Source organism: Bos indicus, chromosome 15 (genome assembly GCF_029378745.1).
Source record: "Bos indicus isolate NIAB-ARS_2022 breed Sahiwal x Tharparkar chromosome 15, NIAB-ARS_B.indTharparkar_mat_pri_1.0, whole genome shotgun sequence".
In the NCBI taxonomy this organism is placed as follows: Eukaryota; Metazoa; Chordata; class Mammalia; order Artiodactyla; family Bovidae; genus Bos; species Bos indicus.
The window spans coordinates 49,510,070-49,535,691 of NC_091774.1; the positions used below are offsets into that span (position 1 = coordinate 49,510,070).

General features: G+C 38.3%; 1 protein-coding gene across 1 annotated transcript; it reads right to left on the reverse strand.

Moving 5' to 3' along the window:
* Positions 1-2,530: 2,530 nt before the first annotated feature.
* Positions 2,531-3,499, reverse strand: LOC109569481 (olfactory receptor 51S1). The gene has a single exon (XM_019974841.2). The coding sequence runs from the start codon at positions 3,497-3,499 to the stop codon at positions 2,531-2,533; it is 969 nt and encodes a 322-aa protein (XP_019830400.2).
* Positions 3,500-25,622: the final 22,123 nt, after the last annotated feature.

Consider the following 25,622-nt stretch of genomic DNA (forward strand, 5'->3'; position numbering starts at 1 on the left):
TAAAGTACATACTAATGCAAGATTAAAAAATGTTTTTCTAAATCTAGCAATATATATGTGGAGATAGAAATGGCCAATTATCTCAGTTGATTAGAGTTTGGTGCTATTAACACCGAGGTCCTGGGTTCAATCCCTGTGCAGGCCACAGAAAGTTTTCCTCCTTACTACCCAAGGTGATGACATATTAAGGGCTTCCTAGGTGGTGCTAGTGGTAAAGAACCTGCTTGCCAGTGGAGGAGACTCGAGAGACATGGGTTTGATTCCTGGGTGGGGAAGATCCCCTGGAGAAGGAAATGACAGCCCACTCCAGTATTCCTGCCTGGGGAAACCCATGGAGAGAGGAGCCTGGCAGGCTACAGTCCTTGAGCGTGACTGAGCACACACACACACACACAGAAATGGTGTAATGTTTTATTTATAATAGCAACACAATCATACATTTAAAAAACTACATAGAAATAGACTTAAATAAAGTGAATAATTTTATTGAAAAGTGTAGAAATGTTCTTAATAAATGAAATACATAAATTGTTGGATGTGGAAACATCGTGAATGCTGATTTGTTTATATTTAATCTACTAAAAATGTAGTTCTTGTTAGAATTTGATAGTTTTTCATTGCTTTTGAAAGAGGATCACTTTACACCACATATTAACCAAATCACACTATGAGGCTGGTCTAATAGATCAGTGATATGTGAACATATATGACACATATATATATATTGTCCAGTTGCTCAGGTTTGTCCGACTCTGTGACCCCATGGATTGTAGCACACCAGGCCTCCCTGTCCATCACCGATTCCTAGAGTTTGCTCAAACTCATGTCCATTGAGTTGATGATGCCATCCAACCGTCTCATCCTCTGTCATCCCCTTCTCAGCATCAGAGTCTTTTTCAAAGAGTCAGCTCTTTGCATCAGGTGGCCAAAGTACTGGAGCTTCAGCATCAGTCCTTCCAATGAATATTCAGGGTTGATTTCCTTTAGAATTGACTGGTTTGACCTCCTTTGCTGTCCGAGGGACTCTCAAGAGTCTTCTCTAGCACCACGGTTTGAAAGCATCCATTTTTTAGTGCTCAGCCTTCTTTATGGTCCAACTCTCACATCCATATATGATACTGGAAAAACAATAGCTTTGACTATATAGACCCTTGTCAGCAAAGTGGTGTCTCTGCTTTTTAATATGCTGTTTAGGTTTGCCATAGCTTTTCTCCCAAAGAGCAAGCGTCTTATAATTTCATAGCTGCAGTGACCATCTGCAGTGATTTTGGAGCCCAAGGAAAGAAAGTCTCTCACTGTTTCCATGGTTTCCCCATCTATTTGCCCAGAAGTGAAGGGACCAGATGCCAAGATCTTCATTTTTTGAATGTTGAGTTTTAAGCCAGCTTTTTCATATATATATATATATATATATATCATACTCCATAAGATTTCTAAAGCAAAGTCCATATCCATACACACACCTAAAATATGACATATATGCTGCTTAGTCAGTCATGTCTGAGTCTTTTCGACCCCATGGACTATAGTCTGCTAAGCTCCTCTTTTCATGGGATTCTCTAGGCAAGAATCCTGGAGTGGGTTGCCATTCCCTTTACCAGGGAATATTCCCAGTCCAGGGATCGAACCAGGTCTCTTGCGCTACAGGTAGATTCTTTACCATCTGGCCCACCAGGGAATCAAAAAATATGACATACATAGTTTTTTATTTCAGTGAGAAAAAGAGAATGTATGTAATAGATGATGCTACTATGAGTACATAATTACCTTGTTAACATAAAATTGGACTTAGAAAGAAAAGTCATTATAACAGTTCTTTTAAAACAGGTTTAAGAGAATATGTGCAGGACAAGTTAAAGACACTTGTTTTAAAAGCAACACATGAAAAACAAAAAATATAAAGATATATAAAAGTGGATTTGATCATGTAAAACTGTATTTACTTGAGATTTGGTTGCTTAAATAATGAAAAAGGCAATTACTATATTGGCAAAGGTATAAAAAGGATTTTACATGAAGGATTTCTTGCACATTTTGTTTTTAAAACCATAAACAATCCAGTAGAAAAATGGATGAAGGCTTTTTGAAGAGACTTTCATAGAGGAAGAAACAAAATAGCCTACAGATATGTGAAAGACACTGTTTCTATTAGGAAAATCTGATGTAAAGTAAAATTCATCACTAATAAAATTGATGAAAATTTGAGAATAATGGTAACAGGGAATTCTGATGGACATGCAGAAAACATACACTCCTAACAATCTGAATGGTTGTGACAAGACTTAGATTCTGACTGTTTCTGGGCCATGGATGTGATGTTAATAGGGGCTCACAAAAGACCACTCCCCTTCTCTAGGGCTCATAAACTTTCATCAATATGCACATGAACACTTCAAGGGACAGAAATATACATCCATGTACATGGACTTTTGTGTACCTGAATGACATTTTATGCATGATGAATTGAGTTCTCAGTCATGGAAACCTTTGTGTCAGGTAACCAACAATTATGGAGGAAACATCCTTCTCACTAAGCACAACCCACCTTCCTGGGCTGCAATCTCTTGTGGATTCTCTCTCTAATCTCCTTCATCTTGACACTATAGAGAATAGGGTTTATCAATGGGGGAAGCAGGAAGTGGACATAGGAGAGAAGAGTACGGGCAGGCTGAGGGATTGGCATCCTGAGATGATCAATGAGAGCCAGGAGGACCATTGGCACATAGAAGAGAAGCACAGCAGAGAGGTGGGCAGCACAGGTTTGGCCAGCCTTCCAGCGATTCTCACAGGATCCCAAACCTTGCAACACCCTGCCAATTAGGCCATAGGAGAATAAAATAAGCAGAGGATCCAAGCCCATGGCAGACAGGACCACAAAGAGGCTGTAGACTGCTCCCCCACCTCCAGGGCAGGCCAAACGGGCTATATCCGGGTGCAAGCAGTAAGAATGGGTCAGGACCTGCGGACGGCAGTAAGGCATGTGGGCCAGGAGGAATGGCAGGGGCAGGTGGAGACCCAGGCATCGGAAAGCAATGGCCACACAGATCTTGCTGATGACACCATTGGTGAGGAGTGTTGGGTAATGGAGAGGGCGGCAAATGGCCAGTGCCCGATCCAAGGCCATGGCGAGTAAGACAGAGGACTCCATGACAGAAAAGACATGGACAAAGAACATCTGGAGGAGGCAGGCTGAGGCAGAGACAGCATGAGTATTTGCAAAGGCAAGACCCAGCAGGGTGGGCATCAGGGCTGTGGACAAGCCAACATCAGACACGCTGAGCAGGAAGAGGAAGAAGTACATTGGGCGGTGCAGTGTGGGCTCCAGGGCAACGATCCAGAGGATAGCACCATTGCCCAGGGCAGACAGAAGGTAGACAGTGATGAGGGGTACTGCCCACCAGGAGGGTACAGCTGATAGGCCTGGCAGGCCCACCAACAGGAAGGTGGGGGCCATCGAAGTGCTGGCATTGGGAGTTGAGTGGGTGAGGAATGTTGACATACTTCAGGATACCACTTTGAACTCTGGAAACTGAAAACGGATTAGAAAGATTTATTTAACCTTATGACACATTTGCATAAGGCTTTCTAAAACTGCCTGGCCCTCCCTCTCCTGCCCCAGGCACACATACACATACTCATTCTGGTATCTATGCCACAGTCATCCCTTGCCTTGGAGCGTTTTCTATAGCTGTCCACAAAGCTCTGATTCTCTCTTTAAATTATTTTCCCATTTTCCTCAACCCTGTTTTTCACTGTAGCTTTTTTCCTAATTTCCTCCCTCCTTTAACGGAAAACACCCATAAGGGGGTCTATACTCCTATGAGCACGTTTTTTTTTTTTTTTTTTTTCTTTTTTAAATATATTTGGCTATGCAGGATCTTAGTTGCAGCATGCAAACTAAGTTGCAGCATGTGGGATCTAGTTCTCTGACCAGGGATTGAACCCCAGGCTCCCTGCATTGTGAGTATGGAGTGTTAGCCACTGGACACCAGGGAAGTCCCTAAACATGTATTCTACTCCTCCCAGGCCCAGGCAATCTGACTTCTGTGCTGCCTCAACACACATTTCAATTCACTTTAACTGCTCTCATTAGTCATCCATTACTCCTTTGTTACTAAATCTAGGGGCACTTACATTTCCTAAACTGATGTATTTCTCAAAGAGCTCTGGCTCTTATGAAACACTTTCTCCTTTCCTTTTTAATTCTACCTCTCAGAAATTACATTCTTAGTTCTCCATGCACTTTCCCATCCAATTTATACACCGGTATTTTTGAGAATCTTTATTCGTCTATTTCCTTTTTCCTCAGGGACATTCCTCCAGAGTTCAACTAAATTTTATAAATTGATGAATCATAAATATATCCCCAGATCATTCTATATTTACTCACCCAAATCTCTACTTGGATGTCATAAGCATTTTAAATTCAAATAATCCAAATCAGATCTTAACAACTGTATTCACATACAAAATATTAAATTGTACTAGGTTCTTATACTGCAAACAAAAATCAACTCACAAAGGTTTAGAGATTTAAACTTAAGACCAGGAACTACTAGATGAAAATATAAGGGGAAAGCTTCATGACATAGGAATTGGTGATAATTTCTTGAGTATGACACTGAAAGCACATGTGACAAAAGCAAAATTGAAAAGTGGCATTAAAAACTGAAAAACTCCCGTGTAGTGAAGGAAACAATCAGTGGGGTAGAAAGGTAACCTATAAAATGGAAGAGGGTAGTTTTAAATCATATATCTGATATATCTAATATCTAAAATACATAAAGAGTTTCTACAGCTCAACAGAAAAAAAAGGAATAACTCCATTTTAAAAATGGGAAATGTGACAAAGGAAGCAAGAATATACAATGGATTAAAGACAATCTCTTTAACAAGTGGTGCTGGGAAAACTGGTCAACCACTTGTAAAAGAGTGAAACTAGAGCACTTTCTAACACCACACACAAAAATTAGCTCAAAATGGATTAAATATCTAAACATAAGACCAGAAACTATAAAACTCCTAGAGGAGAACACAGACAAAACACTCTCCGACATACATCACAGCAGGATCCTCTATGACCCACCTCCCAGAATATTGGAAATAAAAGCAAAAATAAACAAATGGGACCTAATTAACCTTAAAAGCTTCTGCACAACAAAGGAAACTATAAGCAAGGTGAAAAGACAGCCTTCAGAATGGGAGAAAATAATAGCAAATGAAGCAACTGACAAACAACTAATCTCAAAAATATAGAAGCAACTCCTATAGCTCAATTCCAGAAAAATAAATGACTTGATCAAAAAATGGGCCAAAGAACTAAACAGACATTTCTCCAAAGAAGACATACAGATGGCTAACAAACACATGAAAAGATGCTCAACATCACTCATTATCAGAGAAATGCAAATCAAAACCACTATGAGGTACCATTTCACTCCAGTCAGAATGGCTGTGATCCAAAAGTCTACAAGCAATAAATGCTGGAGAGGGTGTGGAGAAAAGGGAACCCTCTTACACTGTTGGTGGGAATGCAAACTAGTACAGCCACTATGGAGAACAGTGTGGAGATTCCTTAAAAAACTGGAAATAGAACTGCCTTATGATTCAGCAATCCCACTGCTAGGCATACACACTGAGAAAATCAGAATTGAAAGAGACACGTGTACCCCAATGTTCATTGCAGCATTGTTTATAATAGCCAGGACATGGAAGCAACCTAGATGTCCATCAGCAGATGAATGGATAAGAAAGCAGTGGTACATATACACAATGGAGTATTACTCAGCCATTAAAAAGAATACATTTGAATCAGTTCTAATGAGGTGGATGAAACTGGAACCTATTATACAGAGTGAAGTAAGCCAGAAGGAAAAACACCAATACAGTATACTAACGCATATATATGGAATTTAGAAAGATGGTAACAATAACCCTGTATGCTGCTGCTGCTGCTGCTAAGTTGCTTCAGTCATTTCCGACTCTGTGTGACCCCATAGATGGCAGCCCACCAGGCTTCCCCGTCCCTGGTATTCTCCAAGCAAGAATTCTGGAGTGGGTTGCCATTTCCTCCTCCAATGCATGAAAGTGAAAAGTGAAAGTGAAGTCGTTCAGTCGTGTCCAACTCCTAGCGACCCCATGGACTGCAGCCCACCAGGCTCCTCCGTCCATGGGATTTTCTAGGCAAGAGTACTGGAGTGGGGTACCATTGCCTTCTCTGATAACCCTGTATACGAGACAGCAAAAGAGACACAGATGTATAGAACAGTCTTTGGACTCTGTGGGAGAGGGAGAGGGTGGGATGATTTGGGAGAATGGAATTGAAATATGTATAATATCATATATGAAACGAGTCGCCAGTCCAGGTTCGATGCACGATACTGGATGCTTGGGGCTGGTGCACTGGGACGACCCAGAGGGATGGTATGGGGAGGGAGGAGGATTCAGGATGGGGAACACATGTATACCTGTGGCAGATTCATTTTGATATATGGCAAAACCAATACAATATTGTAAAGTTAAATAAAAAAAAAATAAATGGTTCAAGGCTAAAAAATAAATAAATAAATAAAAACGGGAAGTGAGTCTCCCAAGATTACATACAAATGGTCAACAGGTTCATGAAAAGATACTCAACATCAGTAATAATCAAAGAAATATAAATAAAATCTTAATTATATAATAACCTCAAACTTGTTAAGTTGACTATAATTTTTTTTTTTAAAAGATAGGAGTTGGCAAGGATATGAAGAAATTGAAAACCTTGTACACTGTTACTGGGAATGTGAAATGGTGCAGTCACCAAAGAAAACAGTACAGTGTTCCTCAAAAATTTAAAAATGAAATTGCTAAATGATCCATTTAATCTGTTTGGGGGTATATATTCAAAATATTGAGATCAAAATCTCAAAAGGTATCTGCATCCCCATGTTCCTTGGAGCACTATTCACAATAGTCAATATTTGGAAACAACCTAAATGTCAATCAGTGGATAAATGAATAAAGAAAATATGGTAAACACGCAGGAAGGCTGTTTCCATTGTTGTTATTTAGTCACTGAGTCGTGTCTGACTTTTTGCGACCTCGTGGACTGTAGCCTGCCAGGTTCCTCTGTCCATGGGTTTTCCCAGGCAAGAATACTGGAGCAGTTAACCATTTCCTTCTCCAGGGGATTTTCTTGATGCAGGGATGGAACCCTGTGTCTCCTGCATAGCAGGCAGATTTTTTTTTAATCACTGGGTCATTAGGGAAGCCCACAAGGAAGGCTATTCAGCCTTAAGAATGAAGGATGACTTGCTATATACAACAACATGGATGGACCTGTAGACAGTATGCTAAGTGAAATAAGCCTGTCACAGAAGGACAAATACTGCATGATTTCACTTATACGAAGTATATAAGTAGTCAAACTCATAGAAACAAAGAGGAGAACGGCGGTTGCTGGGAGAGGGGCAAAATTCTGTTTAATGAATAAAAAGTTTCAGTTATGCAAGATGAAAGGTTCTAGAAATCTTCTGTTCAACATTGTGCCTACAGTTACCAACTTAAAATTTCAAGAGGTTAGATGTCATGATTCATCTTAAAATAAAAAATTCCACAACAACAACAACAAAATCTAATATAACCATGGTATTTTATATGAGGTTAAAAGATTAGGGAAACAATGGAACAGAGTGTCCCTAAATGGAACAATATTTGCAGCTTACATTACTGAATGAGGTTTAGAATTTGAAATACATTAAAAAACTACAAATAAATAAGAGAGATGAGTAATCTAACTCCAAATTTGGCAAAATATGATTTTTTTCTTATAAAAATAAATACAAATGCCGAACAAATATACAATAAAATCAGTCCCAGTGGTCACAAAAATAATACACATTTTCAAAATAATAAAACTTTTCCTACACATCACATGGAATAAATCATAAAATTTGATAAAATTATATTCTGGAAAAGATTAAGGGCCTGGCTCTTAATCAAGGCTGTAAGACTATAAAACTGTGTAGCCCTTTTGAGAGCAATTTGGCAGAATTCATTAAAACAAGAACTTTATTTGGCAGTTCTAGTTTTTGATTTATTAACCAGACAGAACGACTCTCATATGCATAAGGAGGCATAAAAAAGATTTTTGTTTGCAAAAAGAAAAAAGTAGAGTCCTTTATAATTCTTTAATTAATTAGTTTCGATAACTAATTAATCAGGGAGATGGTCATGGTGAATAACAATCTTAATAGTTAAGAAAGAAAATAAATTGTTGAGTTAAAAAATGTATAGTGATTTCTATACAATGGCATCAGTTTAAAACCCTCTTAAAGTACTCTGTCTCCCTGATAGCTACATTTGTACTTAAATGCCTAGAAGCCCCAGAAGGATTTGCATTCAATTGATTTGATTAGAGTAGTAAAATCAAAGCTGTGGAAAAGGGACTAATACTGGATGGAGGATAGGAAGTCAAAGATGACTTTGGCCTTAAGCCTAATACTTTATTTTTTCAGATAGATTCTCTTATCAAATGAGTAACTATCAATTACTTGGTAAGCTCCATTGTTTCATATCAGATATTTCTCCCTAATCCAATTCATTCACTCATCAACAATGCTGTGGTCTTTGCTGAGGCTTATATTTACACTATCTCAATTGGTTTCCCTACTACTAATTCTTCCTTTTAATCCTTTCACCATACAGATCTCACAGTGTTATTTCCAATTTGCTGTCTGATAATGTGGCTGTGATGACTTTCCTCAAATCCATCTGGTTTTCTCCTGCTTTAGAACAGAGTCCAAAACCGTTTTACCATCTGGTCCCAAACAACGTTTACTGTTTAATCCAATTCTATTCTATTTCTACTCATCCGTTTTAGCCTTCCAGCCCTACTGTGACTCCTCAGGTATGTCACTGACTTTCACACCTTCAAAAATACAATACATAAGTGCAATTTTCTTCTCTCTCTATCATCATGCCTCATATATATCATGGAGTTCCAACACAGATACTGTTTCTCTCTCCCCTGGACCCCTGCAGACCACCTTTTCTCCCAGGGTCCAGGATAGATTACTTACCCTCTCCTGTCACACTCTGGCACATTCCCTAATATAGTCTCTAACATTCTCAGTTCAGTTCAGTTCAGTCGCTCAGTCGTGTCCGACTCTTTGCGACCCCATGAATTGCAGCACGCCAGGCCTCCCTGTCTATCATCAACTCCCGGAGTTCACTCAAATTCACGTCGTCGATCGAGTCGGTGATGCCATCCAGCCGTCTCATCCTATGTTGTCCACTTCTCCTCCTGCCCCCGATCCCTCCCAGCATCAGAGTTTTTTCCAATGAGTCAACTCTTTGCATGAGGTGGCCAAAGTACTGGAGTTTCAGCTTTAGCATCATTCCTTCCAAAGAATACCCAGGGCTGATCTCCTTTAAAATTGACTGGTTGAATCTCCTTGCAGTCCAAGGGACTCTCAGGAGTCTTCTCCAACACCACAGTTCAAAAGCATCAATTCTTTGGCGCTCAGCTTTCTTCACAGTCCCACTCTCACATCCATACATGACCACTGGAAAAACCATAGCCTTGACTAGATGAATCTTTGTTGGCAAAGTAATATCTCTGCTTTTGAATATGCTATCTAGGTCGGTCATAACTTTCCTTCTAAGAAGTAAGCCTCTTTTAATTTCATGGCTGCAATCACTATCTGCAGTGATTTTGGAGCCCAAAAAATGAAGTCTGCCACTGTTTCCACTGTTTCCCTATCTATTTGCCATGAAGTGATGGGACCAGATGCCATGATCTTCGTTTTCTGAATGTTGAGTTTTAAGCCAACTTTTTCACTCTCCTCTTTCATTTTCATCAAGAGGCTTTTGAGTTCCTCTTTGCTTTCTGCCATAAGGGTGGTGTCATCTGCATATCTGAGGTTACTGATATTTCTCCCAGCATTGTTGATTCCAGCTTGTGCATCTTCCAGCCCAGAGTTTCTCATGATGTACTCTGCATAGAAGTTAAATAAGCAGGGTGACAATATACAGCCTTGCCGTACTCCTTTTCCTATTTGGAACCAGTCTGTTGTTCCATGTCCAGTTCTAACTGTTGCTTCCAGACCTGCATATAGGTTTCTCAAGAGGCAGGTCAGGTGGTCTGGTATTCCCAATATTCTCAGTTATTGATATTTCTTGCTATGCTTTCCTTCTCAATGAACTCTTACTTCCTCAAGATAATCTGGTTCTTTATTTTATTCATTATAGTGATTCCAATTTCTAATTTACGTGTGGGTGTTCAGTGTGCTCAATTGTGTCCAACTCTGTGACCCCGTGGACTGTAGCCTACCAGGCTCCTTTGTCCATGGGATTTTACAGGCAGGAATACTGGAGTAGGCTTCTGTCATTTTCTCCTCCAGGGGATCTTCACAACTAAGGGATCAAACCCACATCTCTAGTGTCTCCTGCATTGGCAGGTGAATTCTTTACCACTGTGCCACCTACGGAGCCCTTTTATTAATAGTTTATATTAAGCTGCAAATAAATTTGATTCATAAGTATTATACTACTATTTTGCAATTCTGCAATTCTGTTTCTCTAAACTTTCTTCTGGATTTGATCACTCTTTCTGAAATGCCCTCTTGATTTTATTATTCCATAATTGTCACCTTTCTCAAAATCTTCCCATCCACTCCTAATGCAGAACTAAGTTTCTCCAAAATGTTATTCTTTCCTTCAGTGGAGTGCTTTCTTCCCAACCTATTTCTAGTTCACACCTTCCCTTTCTGTTTCTTGGGTTCTCTGCCTCTCTATCCACTAGATGGAGCTTCCGAGTATCAGGGCTTGCAATCAGAATGAAGGTTCCTGCTATATACCATGCATTTCACGGAGCATCCCTGTTCATTAAAACAGTTCAGGTAATGGGTTATGCTTGATAGATGTAAGGTAGAAATATGCTTGGGACATGTTTCTGTTGTGGGGATATTTAAGTCACCATATTTGGCAAATTCACTGAGGAATGAAAGTAAGTGAAAGTTGCTCAGTTGTGTTCAACTCTTTGCCACCCCATGGACTTTATATATAGTCCACGGAATTCTCCAGGCCAGAATGGGAAGCCGTTCCCTTCTCCAGGGGATCTTCCCAACCCAGGGGTTGAACCCAGGTCTCCCACATTGCAGGCGAATTCTTTACCAGTTTAACTTTTCAGAATTGTGAAAGTCTTCTCATACATACGTAGCAAGTATACAAGAAGCACTTATATCATCTCCCATTTACACTATTCACACACAAAAGGACACTCACATCTGGTAATCAATGTACATGCCCCCACATAACACAGACATATACATATGCACTCATACATGTTTATTCATACTGATATACAGAAACACATACACTTTCATATACTCATGTAAAAAAAAGTTTATTCATGGACAGAGGTATTTTTGAGGCTGATGCATATTAAATTAGCATATATTTAAACAAAATGTAATGCATACTCATGCAAACACTCAGCCATGCAGAGATATACAAAATGCTCATTCCCTAAGATGGAAGCACTTCTGAAAATGTACTGATATATATACACATATTCACATAAAAATACATGTGGAACAAAAGCACCCGTACATCGATGTATTAGTATATTGTTATCATACATACACTCATCTCCACAGATTGTGAGTGGCAAGTGCCCTTAACCAATCTTTTGCTGCTTTACACCATCAGAGCCAAGTAAATACAAAGACTCAATCATTTTCCATAAACACACCTGCAGACAATGAGTAAGTCTACCTCTTCACATACACATATTCCTCAGATGTTCAGAAACTTCCCTCAGTATGCAGCACACAATCATACATCTGAAGCCTTTAGGAATGCAGGTGATCATAAACACGTATCTAATAATCACATCTCACATCACTCATTTTTATCAATATTTTTCTTAGGGCATTTTTTATCCATATTTTACTTCAAATATCTGATAGGTTACTACAAAGACAAGTATAAGCTCCATTTTTCTCATACTGAAATCTTTCTTTCTATAGATTTATTTCTGTGATTCAAAACTGAAAGTGGGGACATTATCAACAAAAGACGTGTATAAATACTTAACGATGTTTTCAGGGAGAGGACAAGTTTCACTCATTACCGGCTTAGTTCCCTGCCATTTGAAATACAAGTGACTCAGGCTACTAAAGAGATAAAACATGGGATATTTGGTTATAGGGGAGATTTGAGGCTGGCACAATGGAGATATTGGAGCAGCCATACAGAGATGGCAGAGTATTATGAACAAATCTTCGCAATTTATAGTTGCATCCAGACCAAGATTGGCTATAGGGTTCTCAGTAAAATTCTCCTTGCTACTTATCAGGCCAGCATTGAAAAATTTATGTGTCAGACAGGGTCTTCAGTTGCAGATGAATGCTACAGAATTAGAAGTGGCCAATTTGAGAAATTGCTAAGTTAGATCACAGGAGATAAATCACAGTAGGAAGAAATGGCTAAGGGATTGGACTTTTCTCCGAGGTGATGATATATTTCCTGAGAGACCTCCGTTTGTCTCCATATTAACCTTGACTGTACTGAAAGAGATATTTTCAGGGCCAAGAACTAATGAATCTGCTGGAGGCTGGTGGTATATCCATATGACTAAGTAAGAGATCAAATCAGATACGTTATGAAATTTGAATATGCAAAAGACCTAGGCATATAAGAAATATTTTTAAAAGGGTGTCACATGTGGGATTGAGAAATAAAACAATCCAGGGAAAAAAAGTGATTTGGTAAATTATAGAGTCTAACTTTTGGTAATAAGCTCTCTATTTTTGGTCTCAAATCTGTGGCTAGTTGGAATACAAGGTAGGGGTCAGTTCTGCTACTCCGTATATTCAGAGTATATTCAGATTCTTTCTCACACTCTGTCTTTGTGAGGACACCCATGCGATTTAGTTTTGCTCTGAAGAATCTGGGGAAAAGGACTCCTGCTAATCTTATAAGGAGTGTAAGGTAGGCAGAAAGCCAGCCCACATATAGGGAATAGAGGATACTGCTACTGAATTTTCAAAATTCCCCAAGTTCCACCATCCAGATTTTGGCCACGAGTAAGCTTAGAAATATACTACATTAATTTTTGCAGTAACTTTTTCATTTCTATTGGAGTATAGCTGATTAACAATGTTGTGATAGTTTCAGGTGGATAGCAAAGAGTCTCAGCCATATCTATACATGTATCCATTCTCCCCAAACTCCCCTCCCATCCAGCCTGCCAAATAATATTGAGCAGAGTTCCCTGTGCTATATAGTAGGTCCTTGTGGGTTACACATTTTAAGAACTATACTATATTAATTTTAAGACATCTCTCAGTGATATATTTGGTCTTCGTAGTCTGCTTCAAGTGACTTCCTATCTCTAAAGTATGGTGGTAACTGTAGTCCTTTATGCCTAGTCTCCAAGACTTTAACCTAATCCTGAATACTGCATGCTGGTTCAGAATCCATGTCTGTACTTGGACAGTTATTTCTATCTTCACTCCATTATCCATCTCAGGAAACAATTTATTCTTATAAGAACTCATCTGCTACCAGTTCCCATAGACCTGCTAATGTTAATATATTACTCACTGCAAACAAATCACTTATTATTCTCTTAACTTTACAAATCCCTCTAGCATAAACTAGTGCATTATTATAACACTTTCCATGCCTTCCTGCTACTCTGTGAGCTGTATAAAGACATATCATCTTTTATATTTTTCATTCCTATAATAATGGTATCTTTCCATTATACATGAAATGTATTTGTTGAATTCCATGAGCTGTTTTACAGTCTGCTTATATAAAGATTGCTCTCATTGTCCAGATTCTGAACCCATAGCTCCTTATAAACGGCATTGTGCTTTTCTAATCTTTCTACTGCTCCATCCCAATTCTCCAACCCAATTCTACATTTCCATGCTTCAAAAATGGAAGTGACTTTCTGCAAGTGGTCAAATTCTTTACTCTATCTTCTTTCTTCCCTCTCAGGCTCAGAAACAGTAACTTTCACACCTATTTATCCTTCTGCTTTCCTCATTCTTTTTTCATCTCCCCAGTTACTACCCTCTCCCCATTTACTTTATCACTCTTACCTCGAGCCTTATGGTCCTTTTTCACACCTGCTTCTCCCTTTGTGCAGTGCACTCACTTGGTCCTCCCAGTGACCCTCACACACTTTGGGGTTCTATTGGACTGCCTCAGATGTATTCTTTATGCTTCTCTTGTTGTACAGCTTCTGGGGGAGTGGGTGGCATGTGGGGTACAGGAAAGTAGAGCACAGGTGTCCAGTCTCTTGTTGCCAGACCCCCATGGGGATCCTGAGAATGCTGTAGTTAGTTAAGGGTCTGTGGTTCTGCCTAGAGGAAGTATCATGATAACTTTTGAACTGTAGCTGGAATGGAAGAATCCTTCCATCCCCAGCATCAACTCCTGCTTTCACAGCCTGTAAAACAAGTCTCTTCCTACCTCACAATAACTCTGAGCTCATAGGCCCACTAGGTTCTGATGCCCTATTTTGTCCTGGCCTTTCTGCTCTTTGGCAGTTTACAACCTCTCCCAAGCTTTTATTTTTTTTTTTCAAAGAGCAGATAATGAGCCCCAGAGAGTATCCCAGGTTTAGTCCATAGGGGCACCTTCTGGATTTGTTGCTTGTCTTTGTTTTGACTAATTGCCATGAGCTTAGTGGAGTACCACAGGATGCTAATGGCTGTACAGGTTCCATCTCTACAAAGATCACTTACTCACTTTGCTTTGTAACTTCAGGCTAAGGGCTGAATCGATTCAAATAATCCATTCAAAGAGGGCTGTTGAATGATCTTTTATCCTTGTTATGCTTTGATGCTCATCCCCAACCACGCTCACTCTGCTACACATAAAGTCAGATCTCTCTGAAATACAGCAGTGAGCCTGGTTGGATCCCCTCACTCCTCTGGCCCAAATCAAGTCATTTGCACTCACTCTTTTTCTCTCTCTTCCCTATATTTGCCCTTTCTCATTCTCCCTGCCTTTTCTCATTCTTTACAAATGTCCTGTTTGGTGGATCAAGTATCAGACACTCCCACTCCCCACACCAGCTTGTGGCTTTTCCTTCACACCTTGGACATAATTAGCCCAAATCTCTGTAAAGAACCTAGGGACTCATGTGTGTCATGCCACCCACTGCTCTTCCCCTACCTGAAGACTTTCAAGGATGTTTTTGTTCCTATAATCCCTAAGGCAGACCTGGGTAACCAGATTCCAGCTTGTGGATTTGTACTGGCTCATCCCTGTTACTTTTATGCCTCTTGAAGAGATTGTGCATTACTGTCTTTATCCCCAAGGTATAACTAAATTTCTCCTAGACTCAAGTTACTTCATCCTTCCTCTCATTTTCTTCCAGCAATTTCCAGTAGGTGTGATCTATTGGACCTGGAGGCTGCCCTCAAACTCTCTGGACTAAAGCTTTTTTTTAATCCCTGAGGATTGGAACTAGGACCTTGATAAAGTCAGTTTTACCTCCTCAGAACACCCACAGTCCCATAACCAGTCCTGTAATAGGTTCCCTGCTCAATTCAATCTACCATTCCCTATACTTTCATGCCTTTGGGATCCAGGGTTGTCTCTTCTCTCATCTCTAAACCATAGAAATGGTCCCATATCTCTGTACTCTGGTCTTCCTAATGTTCAGGATAACTATTTTCTAATGTGATAAGTAACTCTGACTTAATAGCTTGGAGGAAGAGACAGAATTAAACCATACCTGGATACTTTTTATCTCAGATCAACATGTCTGTCATCTGCTGTCATATTTCAGGAGCCCACAATATGGCATTATGACTTTCGTATTTAGACCTAAGTTCAGTTCAGTTCAGTCTCTGAGTCTTGTCTGACTCTCTGTGACCCCAAGAATTGCAGGATGCTAGGCCTCCCTATCCATCACCAACCCCGGGGGTTCACTCAAATTCACGTCCATCGAGTTGGTGATGCCATCCAGCCATCTCATCCTCTGTCGTCCCCTTCTCCTCCTGCCCCCAACCCTCCCAGCATCAGGGTCTTTTCCTGTCAGTCAACTCTTCACATGAGGTGGCCAAAGTATTGGAGTTTCAGCTTTAGTATCAGTCCTTCTGATGAACACCCAGGACTGGTCTCCTTTAGGGTGGACTGGTTGGATCTCCTTGCAGTCCAAGGGACTCTCAAGAGTCTTCTCCAACACCACAGTTCAAAAGCATCAATTCTTCGGTGCTCAGCGTTCTCCACAGTCCAACTCTCACATCCACACATGACTACTGGAAAAACCATTCCTTGACTAGACGGATCTTTGTTGGCAAAGTTAACGTCTCTGCTTTTGAATATGCTATCTAGGTTGGACATAACTTTCCTTCCAAGGAGTAAGCATCTTTTAATTTCATGGCTGCAGTCACCATCTGCAGTGATTTTGGAGCCCAGAAAAATAAAGTCTGACACTGTTTCCACTGTTTCCCCATCTATTTCCCATGAAATGATGGGACCAGATGGCATAATCTTTGTTTTCTGAATGTTAAGTTTTAAGCCAACTTTTTGACTCTCCTCTTTCACTTTCATCAAGAGGCTTTTGAGTTCCTCCACACTTTCTGCCATAAGGGTGGTGTCATCTGCATATCTGAGGTTATTGATATTTCTCCCGGCAATCTTGATTCCAGCTTGTGTTTCTTCCAGTCCAGCGTTTCTCATGGTATACTCTGCATATAAGTTAAATAAACAGGTGACAATATACAGCCTTGACGTACTCCTTTTCCTATTTGGAACCAGTCTGTTGTTCCATGTCCAGTTCTAACTGTTGCTTCCTGATCTGCATACAAATTTCTCAAGAGGCAGTTCAGGTGGTGGTATTCCCATCTCTTTCAGAATTTTCCACAGTTGATTGTGATCCACACAGTCAAAGGCTTTGGCATAGTCAATAAAGCAGAAATAGATGTTTTTTCTGGAACTCTCTTGCTTTTTCTGTGATCCAGCGGATGTTGGCAATTTGATCTCTGGTTCCTCTGCCTTTTCTAAAACCAGCTTGAACATCAGGAAGTTAACGGTTCACGTATTGCTGAAGCCTGGCTTGGAGAATTTTGAGCATTACTTTGCTAGCGTGTGAGATGAGTGCAATTGTGTGGTAGTCCGAGCATTCTTCGGCATTGCCTTTCTTTGGGATTGGAATGAAAACTGACCTTTTCCAGTCCTGTGGCCACTGCTGAGTTTTCAAATTTGCTGGCATATTGAGTGCAGCACTTTCACAGCATCATCTTTCAGGATTTGGAAGAGGTCAACTGGAATTCTATCACCTCCACTAGCTTTGTTCGTAGTGATGCTTTCTAATGCCCACTTGACTTCACATTCCAGGATGTCTGGCTCTAGGTCAGTGATCACACCATTGTGATTATCTGGGTTGTGAAGATCTTTTTTGTACAGTTCTTCTGTGTATTCGTGCCATCTCTTCTTAATATCTTCTGCTTCTGTTAGGTCCATACCATTTCTGTCCTTTACTGAGCTCATCTTTGTATGAAATGTTCCTTTGGTATCTCTGATTTTTTGAAGAGATCTCTAGTCTTTCCCATTCTGTTGTTTTCCTCTATTTCTTTGCATTGATGGTTGAAGAACGCTTTCTTATCTCTTCTTGCTATTCTTTGGAACTCTGCATTCAGATGTTTATATCTTTCCTTTTCTCTTTTGCTTTTGGCTTCTCTTCTTTTCACAGCTATTTGTAAGGCCTCCCCAGACAGCCATTTTGCTTTTTTACATTTCTTTTCCATGGGGATGGTCTTGATCCCTGTCTCCTGTACATGTTTACCAAAGGGAGATAAATTATGAGTTTGGGGACTAACATACACACACTATTAAATTAAATTTCACTTCATACATTAAATTTTCTCAGTCTTCCCCACTCCCTACCAGCTAACAGTGATCCTCCTGATTTTAAAAGCCTTATCTTGGTTTGTGCTCTTTGTACAGTACATAACACATTTAACTTTCTTATATGTATTTTAATATTTGTATCATTTCTAAATTTATTATTTCGATAGAAAACATATAAGGAAATCTACCATGCTAACCACTTTTAAGTATATAGTTTAGTGATACTAAGTATATTCCCATCGTTGTGAAATAGATTTCCATAACATTTTGTCTTCTGAATCTGAAACTCTATAACCATTAAACAGTAGCGTACTTTTTTCCTCTCCTAAAGCTCCAGATAAGCACCATTCTATTTTCTGTTTCTACAATTTTGACTACTTTTGATACCTCATATGAGAAATACAGTATTAAAAGGGGTAGTATTATAGTTTCTGGTCTTATGTTTAGATCTTTAATCCATTTTGAGTTTATTTTTGTGTATGGTGTTAGAAAGTGTTCTGGTTTCATTCTTTTACAAGTGGTTGACCAGTTTTCTAAACATAAGACCAGAAACTATAAAACTCCTAGAGGAGAACATAGGCAAAACACTCTCTGACATACATCACAGCAGGATCCTCTATGACCCACGTCCCAGAATATAGGAAATAAAAACAAAAATAAACAAATGGGACCTAATTAACCTTAAAAGCTTCTGCACATCAAAGGAAACTATCAGCAAGGTGAAAAGACAGCTTTCAGAATGGGAGAAAATAATAGCAAATGAAGCAACTGACAAACAACTAATCTCAAAAATATACAAGCAACTCCTACAGCTCAACTCCAGAAAAATAAATGACCCAATCAAAAAACGGGCCAAAGAACTAAATAGACATTTCTCCAAAGAAGACATACAGATGGCTAACAAACACATGAAAAGATACTCAACATCACTCATTATCAGAGAAATGCAAATGAAGACCACTATGAGGTACCATTTCACACCAGTCAGAATGGCTGTGATCCAAAAGTCTACAAATAATAAATGTTGGAGAGGGTGTGGAGAAAAGGGAACCCTCTTACCCTGTTGGTGGGAATGCAAACTAGTACAGCCACTGTGGAGAACAGTGTGGAGATTCCTTAAAAAACTGGAAATAGAACTGCCTTATGATCCAGCAATCCCACTGCTGGGCATACACACTGAGGAAACCAGAAGGGAAAGAGACACGTGTACCCCAATGTTCATCGCAGCACTGTTTATAATAGCCAGGACATGGAAGCAACCTAGATGTCCATCAGCAGATGAATGGATAAGAAAGCAGTGGTACATATACACAATGGAGTATTACTCAGCCATTAAAAAGAATTCATTTGAATCAGTTCTAATGAGGTGGATGAAACTGGAGCCTATTATACAGAGTGAAGTAAGCCAGAAGGAAAAACACCAATACAGTATACTAATGCATATATATGGAATTTAGAAAGATGATAACAATAACCCTGTGTACGAGACAGCAAAAGAGACACTGATGTATGGAACAGTCTTATGGACTCTGTGGGAGAGGGAGAGGGAGAGGGTGGGAAGATTTGGGAGAATGGCATTGAAACATGTAAAATATCATGTATGAAACGAGATGCCAGTCCAGGTTCAATGCACGATACTGGATGCTTGGGGCTAGTGCACTGGGATGACCCAGAGGGATGGTATGGGGAGGGAGGAGGGAGGAGGGTTCAGGATGGGGAACACATGTATACCTGTGGTGGATTCATTTTGATATTTGGCAAAACTAATACAATTATGTAAAGTTTAAAAATAAAATTTTTAAAAAAGGGGTAGTATTTTTAGTGATGTTCATTTATTAAGAATACATTAAAATGCATCTTTTTTCCTTAGAAATGAAAATTTACAGGATTAAATATCTGAAATTTAGCCACTGATTTAAGAAAAAGCTCATGAGATATTCCATATAGATACTCAAAGATAAAAATTTTATTATTAAAGAGATTAGTAGTTACTCTTGATCATATTTTTTTCTATATATACATATCTTTCAAAAAGTCTTAAACAATTTAGTGGATGAAAGGTAAAGTTACACATGGTTATATAGAAAGCTTTTGAAAACAAAGTTCAACCCAATGTTAATTTGTTTTATACAAATGAAATGAAAAGCTTTGAAAAATATTGAACATATCTGCTAAAATAAATCAAAACTGAACAAACAAAACAAACATATCATATAGTTGCAAAAACACAAAGCTCTGTTTTTATTCCATTGGTACCCACACAGTGGAGTCAGTATTAATGAAAAATAAATAGTATAGTCTATTTATACACAGGATTATTATTTTTAATTGCTCAGTGCAATGGGGCAGAGATAATAACTAGATAATTCACAAGTTTAATATATCTTGTTTTTCAATGTTTTTGACCAATATAGACCTGATAATGCAATGCAGCTGCTAAATAATGACAGAAAGACATACCTAAAATTTATCATTCAAACATTTTAAGCAAGATAACTGCAAGTCAGAAAAACAAATCATTTCAATTTAGCGAAAGTATTCATAAAAGATAAAGTAGCTTAATATTTACTCTTTGGAGTGTATGTTCCTTTTGACTACAAACTATCTCCTTACCTAATAGTAAAGCACAATTCAGTTATGGGATTTGGCAGAGTCATTAAATATTTCTAGATGAAAATGCAGAGGAAAGGATATGAAGTACAGTTTTGCCTTTCTGTTCTAGAACATTGACTTCACCTTTTCCTTCAACATGGCTTTTTGCTCTCTGGGAGAAAGATGGTGGGAAAGCACTTGCTGCTTTTGTTGGCAGGTTGGTTATATCAGATCGTCAGATAGGGAAAGTGTGACTCACAACAGAAGTCAGAGTGCCTGACACTTTGCCTTTAAATGCTGATATGCAAACAAATGGTTGAAAATTATTTTAAAGGAGAATTCACAGCTAGGTAACAAACAAAACTTGCATCTTGTGCATGCTAGGAGTGAAAGACCCTCAAGAAAAGGGACAAAAGTCAAATTCAAAATGAAAGGAAAAGAAAAAGAGAAGTTACAATTACCTTTCTTGAGAATTTGGAGTCTTTCTTCCATTCAGGGATATCCTGTGTGAAATTCCCCAGAACAATTAGAAAGAATGAATAACCCCAGAAGAAGAAAAACGATGGAATTAAAGTGGATATGACCATGATGGACAATGCTGCCTAAGCAATCTGGATACCACTCTCTCTTCTTTTGAAACAATATTCACTCTAAACTCCCTAGGCTGAAACTCAAGAAGGAAATTTCCAATTTGTGAAGCAACCTGAAGATTTGACTAGAAATTGTTCCCCCCCCACCCCCCAAAAATAGAAAGATTCAGTAAATGTCATTTTTGCCTGCTGCCAATGTTGTTTTAGAAATGTAGCACTGAGAGGAATGATCCACTCCAAGTTTTATTGCACATCCTTAGATTTAGTATACACCAATACAACAGTGAGCAAATGTGTTGGTATACAATATTGGTAATTTTTCTAGTTCCCTACTAGCTAATATTCCCTGAAATATATATGGCAATGAAATTCAATATTTCTGCCCATAAAAGAGCTTCTCTTAAGCTAAGAGAGCTTCATGATGGAAAGGGCAAACCAGACTCAGTCTGCATGCTCCCCAGTTTATTGTTAGCTATTGGTTGGGGATCGCTATCGTATCCTAGATCCCTGCAGGTAGTCTCCTTCATCTTCAAAGCCAGCAATGTCACATTGGCATTCATGGCAAAAGTTCCCAGGACATTAGGAATACAACAGGAACTTTTCCTAATTTCATAAAGGACATCTGCAGAAAGCTTCCTGTAACAGCTTTCTTAATGATGAAAGACTTATGCTTTCTCTTTGAGATTAGGAAGAAAAGGCAAGAGCCTGTTTTTCAACACTCTTATACAACACTGTACCAGAAGTCTTAGTCAGTGAAAGTAGAAAAAGAAAAAGAAAAAAAAAAGAAGATGGAGACATATTGATATAGATTGGAATGAAAGAAATTGAACTGCCTTTTCACAAATAGCATGAGAGTCTATGAAGAAAGTTCCAAGAAATCTACAAAATGCTCTTAGAATTTAAAGGTGATCTTGGCAAGATCATAGGAAGCAAGGTCAATATACAAAATCTGTGATATTTCTATACCTTAGCAATGGATAATTGGAAATTGGAAATTTTTAAAGTACCATTTAAAAAAGAGCATCAAAATGAGTCATTTGGGTATATATCTAACACAGTTTGTGCAAGATTATTATGCCAAAAACTATAAAGCATTGCTAAATCAAAGATGATCTAAAAATGGAGAGAATAAATTATGACTTATTATTAAGATATCAGTTCTACCCAAGTTGTTCTAAAGATTTAATGCCATTTCAATCAAAATTCTTGCAGTGCTTTTTTGAAGATATAGACTAGCCAATTCTAAAATGTCTATGAAAAGTCAAAGGAACTAATACAAACAAAACAATTTTGAAATAGATGAGCAAATTTCAAAGGCCCACAATAACTGACTTTTAGACTTCTTAAAAAGCTACACTAATCAAGTGGATATGGTTTTTGCAGGGGGATAGATGTGTAAATCAGTATGTCCAGATGATTTTTGAACCAAAAAACACATAAACCTAAAAGTAAATCATAATACTATAAAACTTTTAGACGAGAACATATGAGAGTGTCTTTGAGAATTTTTGTTATACAAATAATTCTTAGACACCAAAAACATAACATATAAAAGGATAAGAAAGATAAATTAGACTTCATCAAAAGATATTTTTTAATGTTTGATGAAAGACATTGTTAATAGAATGAAAAGACAAGACACAGACTAAGAGAAAATATTACTAACCATATGAACAAAGGCTTTGTATCCAGAATGTGTATTAAAATAAAAACATTCTAAGTTTAACAATAAGAAAAAATAGTAACCCAATAAGAAATATGGACAAAAACTTGAACAGACACTTCACCAAAGAAGAGGTATGTATGGCAAATAAGAAGCTCAACATTACATGTTAGTCATTGCAGAGATACAAATTAAAAGTATCATGGTGAGATGCCACTATATACCTATTAGAATGATAAGAAGATAATTTGAGGTCAGAATACAAAACAGCTAGAATGTTCATACAGTGGAAATGCTACATAACACAAATACATTGAAAAACAATTTGGTATTTTCTTAGGAAGTTAAACATATACTTAACATATGACTGGGCAATTCATTTCTAGGTATTTAACTAATAAATGAAACATGCACATATAAAATCCTATACTTGAAAGCTTACAGCAACTTTACCTACACTAAAGTTCTTTCAACTACTGAATGGGTAAACAGAGTATCATCTATATCCACAGAGTGGATGTCCATACAAAGGAATACTGTACAACAGTAACAGGATAAATATCAAATACATTATGTTAAGTAAAGAATTCAGTTTGAAAGATTAGTTACTGTATAATGAGCCATAATTATTGAGTTAGACAACAGATTAGTAGTTGCCTTAGGTCTTTTGATGAGTGAAGAGGCTGACTACAGTGGGGTAGCATGAGAATGGGCTTTGGATTGATGGAACTTCTTTGTATCTGGATTAGGGTAGTGGTTACATGACTGTGGGTTTTGTGTTTGTCAAAACTCATAGAATTGTACAAAAGAAAGTGATTTTCAGTATAATTTTAAAGTGTTAGTTGCACAGTCATGTCCAACTCTTTGTGACTCTATGGACCGTATCTTGCCAGGCTCCTCTGTCCATCAAATTCTCCAGGCAAGAATACTGGAGTGGGTTGCCATTCCCTTTTCCAGGGGATCTTCTCAACCCAGGGATCAAACCCAGGTATCCTGTATTGCAGGCAGATTCTTTACCATCTGAGCCACCAGGGAAATCCCATAAATTTAAAAAGCATCTGAAAACTATAAACTCTTATATGAACATTTGGCAGTTTCACTTCTTTAAAATGTACCTATATGAGGCTCATTCTTCTTTTCTTATATGTTCCCTGTCTTTTCTCCCATTTTTTTCATTATAATATCGTCTTTCCTGGGTTTTCTGCTTCTTTCCTTTCTTCTTTCTTCTATCCTTCCATCCTGCAATTTTTCTATACAACAAATATTTCTTGATCAACCCTGACCATACAATATATATTAGCCCTGGGTTATACTCTGAAGGATCTGTATTTGACACATTGTAATAATCCAGTTTTTGAAAGGCCTCAGAAACATATTAAGAGTGAGTCAATAAGAAAGAATATGTTTTGGGAAAAATACACTCATGAATGCTGAAAATTATCTTGACAGTATGAAAACTGCTTAAGGATAGACAAGATGTATTATACAGGCTTACAAATTATTTCAAATGTACTTTTGGGTGTTCATGATTATGATTTTTCATATGGCTTTCATAAATATCAAATTTATGTGGCAATTAAATCATTTAACTAGAGGCAATAAGAGATCTGTCTAATTCAAATTTGGTTAGTGCTAAATATTATTAGACTAATATTTTCTAAAGAAGCTGACAAGACATAAGAGAAAGTGATTTCTCATTCAAAGTAAAAGAAAGAAGGAACAGGGGAAAAAAAACAAGAAGCAAAGTGATTTATTTTCATGTGAATAAGAAACTTAAAATGTTACTGAGGAAGTCCACATAGCAAAAATAGAGATTCTGGAATTGTATAATATTGTTACATATGGAAAGAAAAGAGCGATAATAGAAATATTTAAGAGGTCAAACCATTGGGACTTATGATTTATTGGGTGATTATATTTTCCTAAACCTTGTTTACTAACCCAAGCCCAAATCCCCTCTGTATTGTCAGTTTTCACAAATGCATTGTATCCTTGTCTAAAAGGCACAAAGGTTGTCTGCTTTGGTCAATTCTTTGAGTCTCATATTATTTTATGAACTCCTATACATGCAGATTAAATGTTTTTCTCTTCTTAATTTGTTTTATGTCAATTTAATTATTAGGCCAATCTAGAAGGGAAGAAGGGAAAAGTTTTCCACTCCTCCAATGGCCACCAGGCAGATAATATATTATTATCTGGAACTCATCATAAGGCTCAGTATCAGAGATGTAGATCTGAAAGGACTCTGATTATATATGAAGTTGAATATATATATATATATATATATATATAGAGAGAGAGAGAGAGAGAGAGAGAGAGAGAGAGAGAGACCCAGCATCTAGAAAAGAGCCCAATGTTAGGAAAGATTGAAGGCAGGAGGAGAAGGGGAGGACAGAGGATGAGATGGTTGGATGGCCTCACCGACTCAATGTACATAAGTTTGAGCAAACTCCGGGAGATGGTGAAGGACAGGGAAGCCTGGCATGCTTCAGTCCACAGGGTTGCAAAGAAGAGGACACGACTAACCAACTGAACAATGATGAGAGAGAGAGAGAGAGAAAGAGAGTCACTTCACTGGGAGTGGTGAGTGGGGGTACTATTGAAATTGGGAAGGGGCAATTTACTGAAATGCTAAGAAGGGAAGGATGGGTGTGGATGTATTTCAAGAAGTAGCTAAGACATAAACAAGAAGGATATATTGTACAGCACAGGGAACTATAATCATTATCTTTTAGTAACTTATAATGGAGTGCAATCTGCAAAAATACTGAATTATTATGCTGTACAAAAGGGGCTTCCCTAGTGGCTCAGACGGTAAAGCGTCTGTCTGCAATGTAGGAGACCCGGGTTTGATCCCTGGGTTAGGAAGATCCCCTGGAGAAGGCAATGGCAGCCCACTCCAGTATTCTTGT

Coding starts and splice junctions, on each gene's coding strand:
- LOC109569481 (XM_019974841.2), bottom strand. CDS start 3,499: ATGTCAACATTCCTCACCCACTCAACTCCCAATGCCAGCACTTCGATG.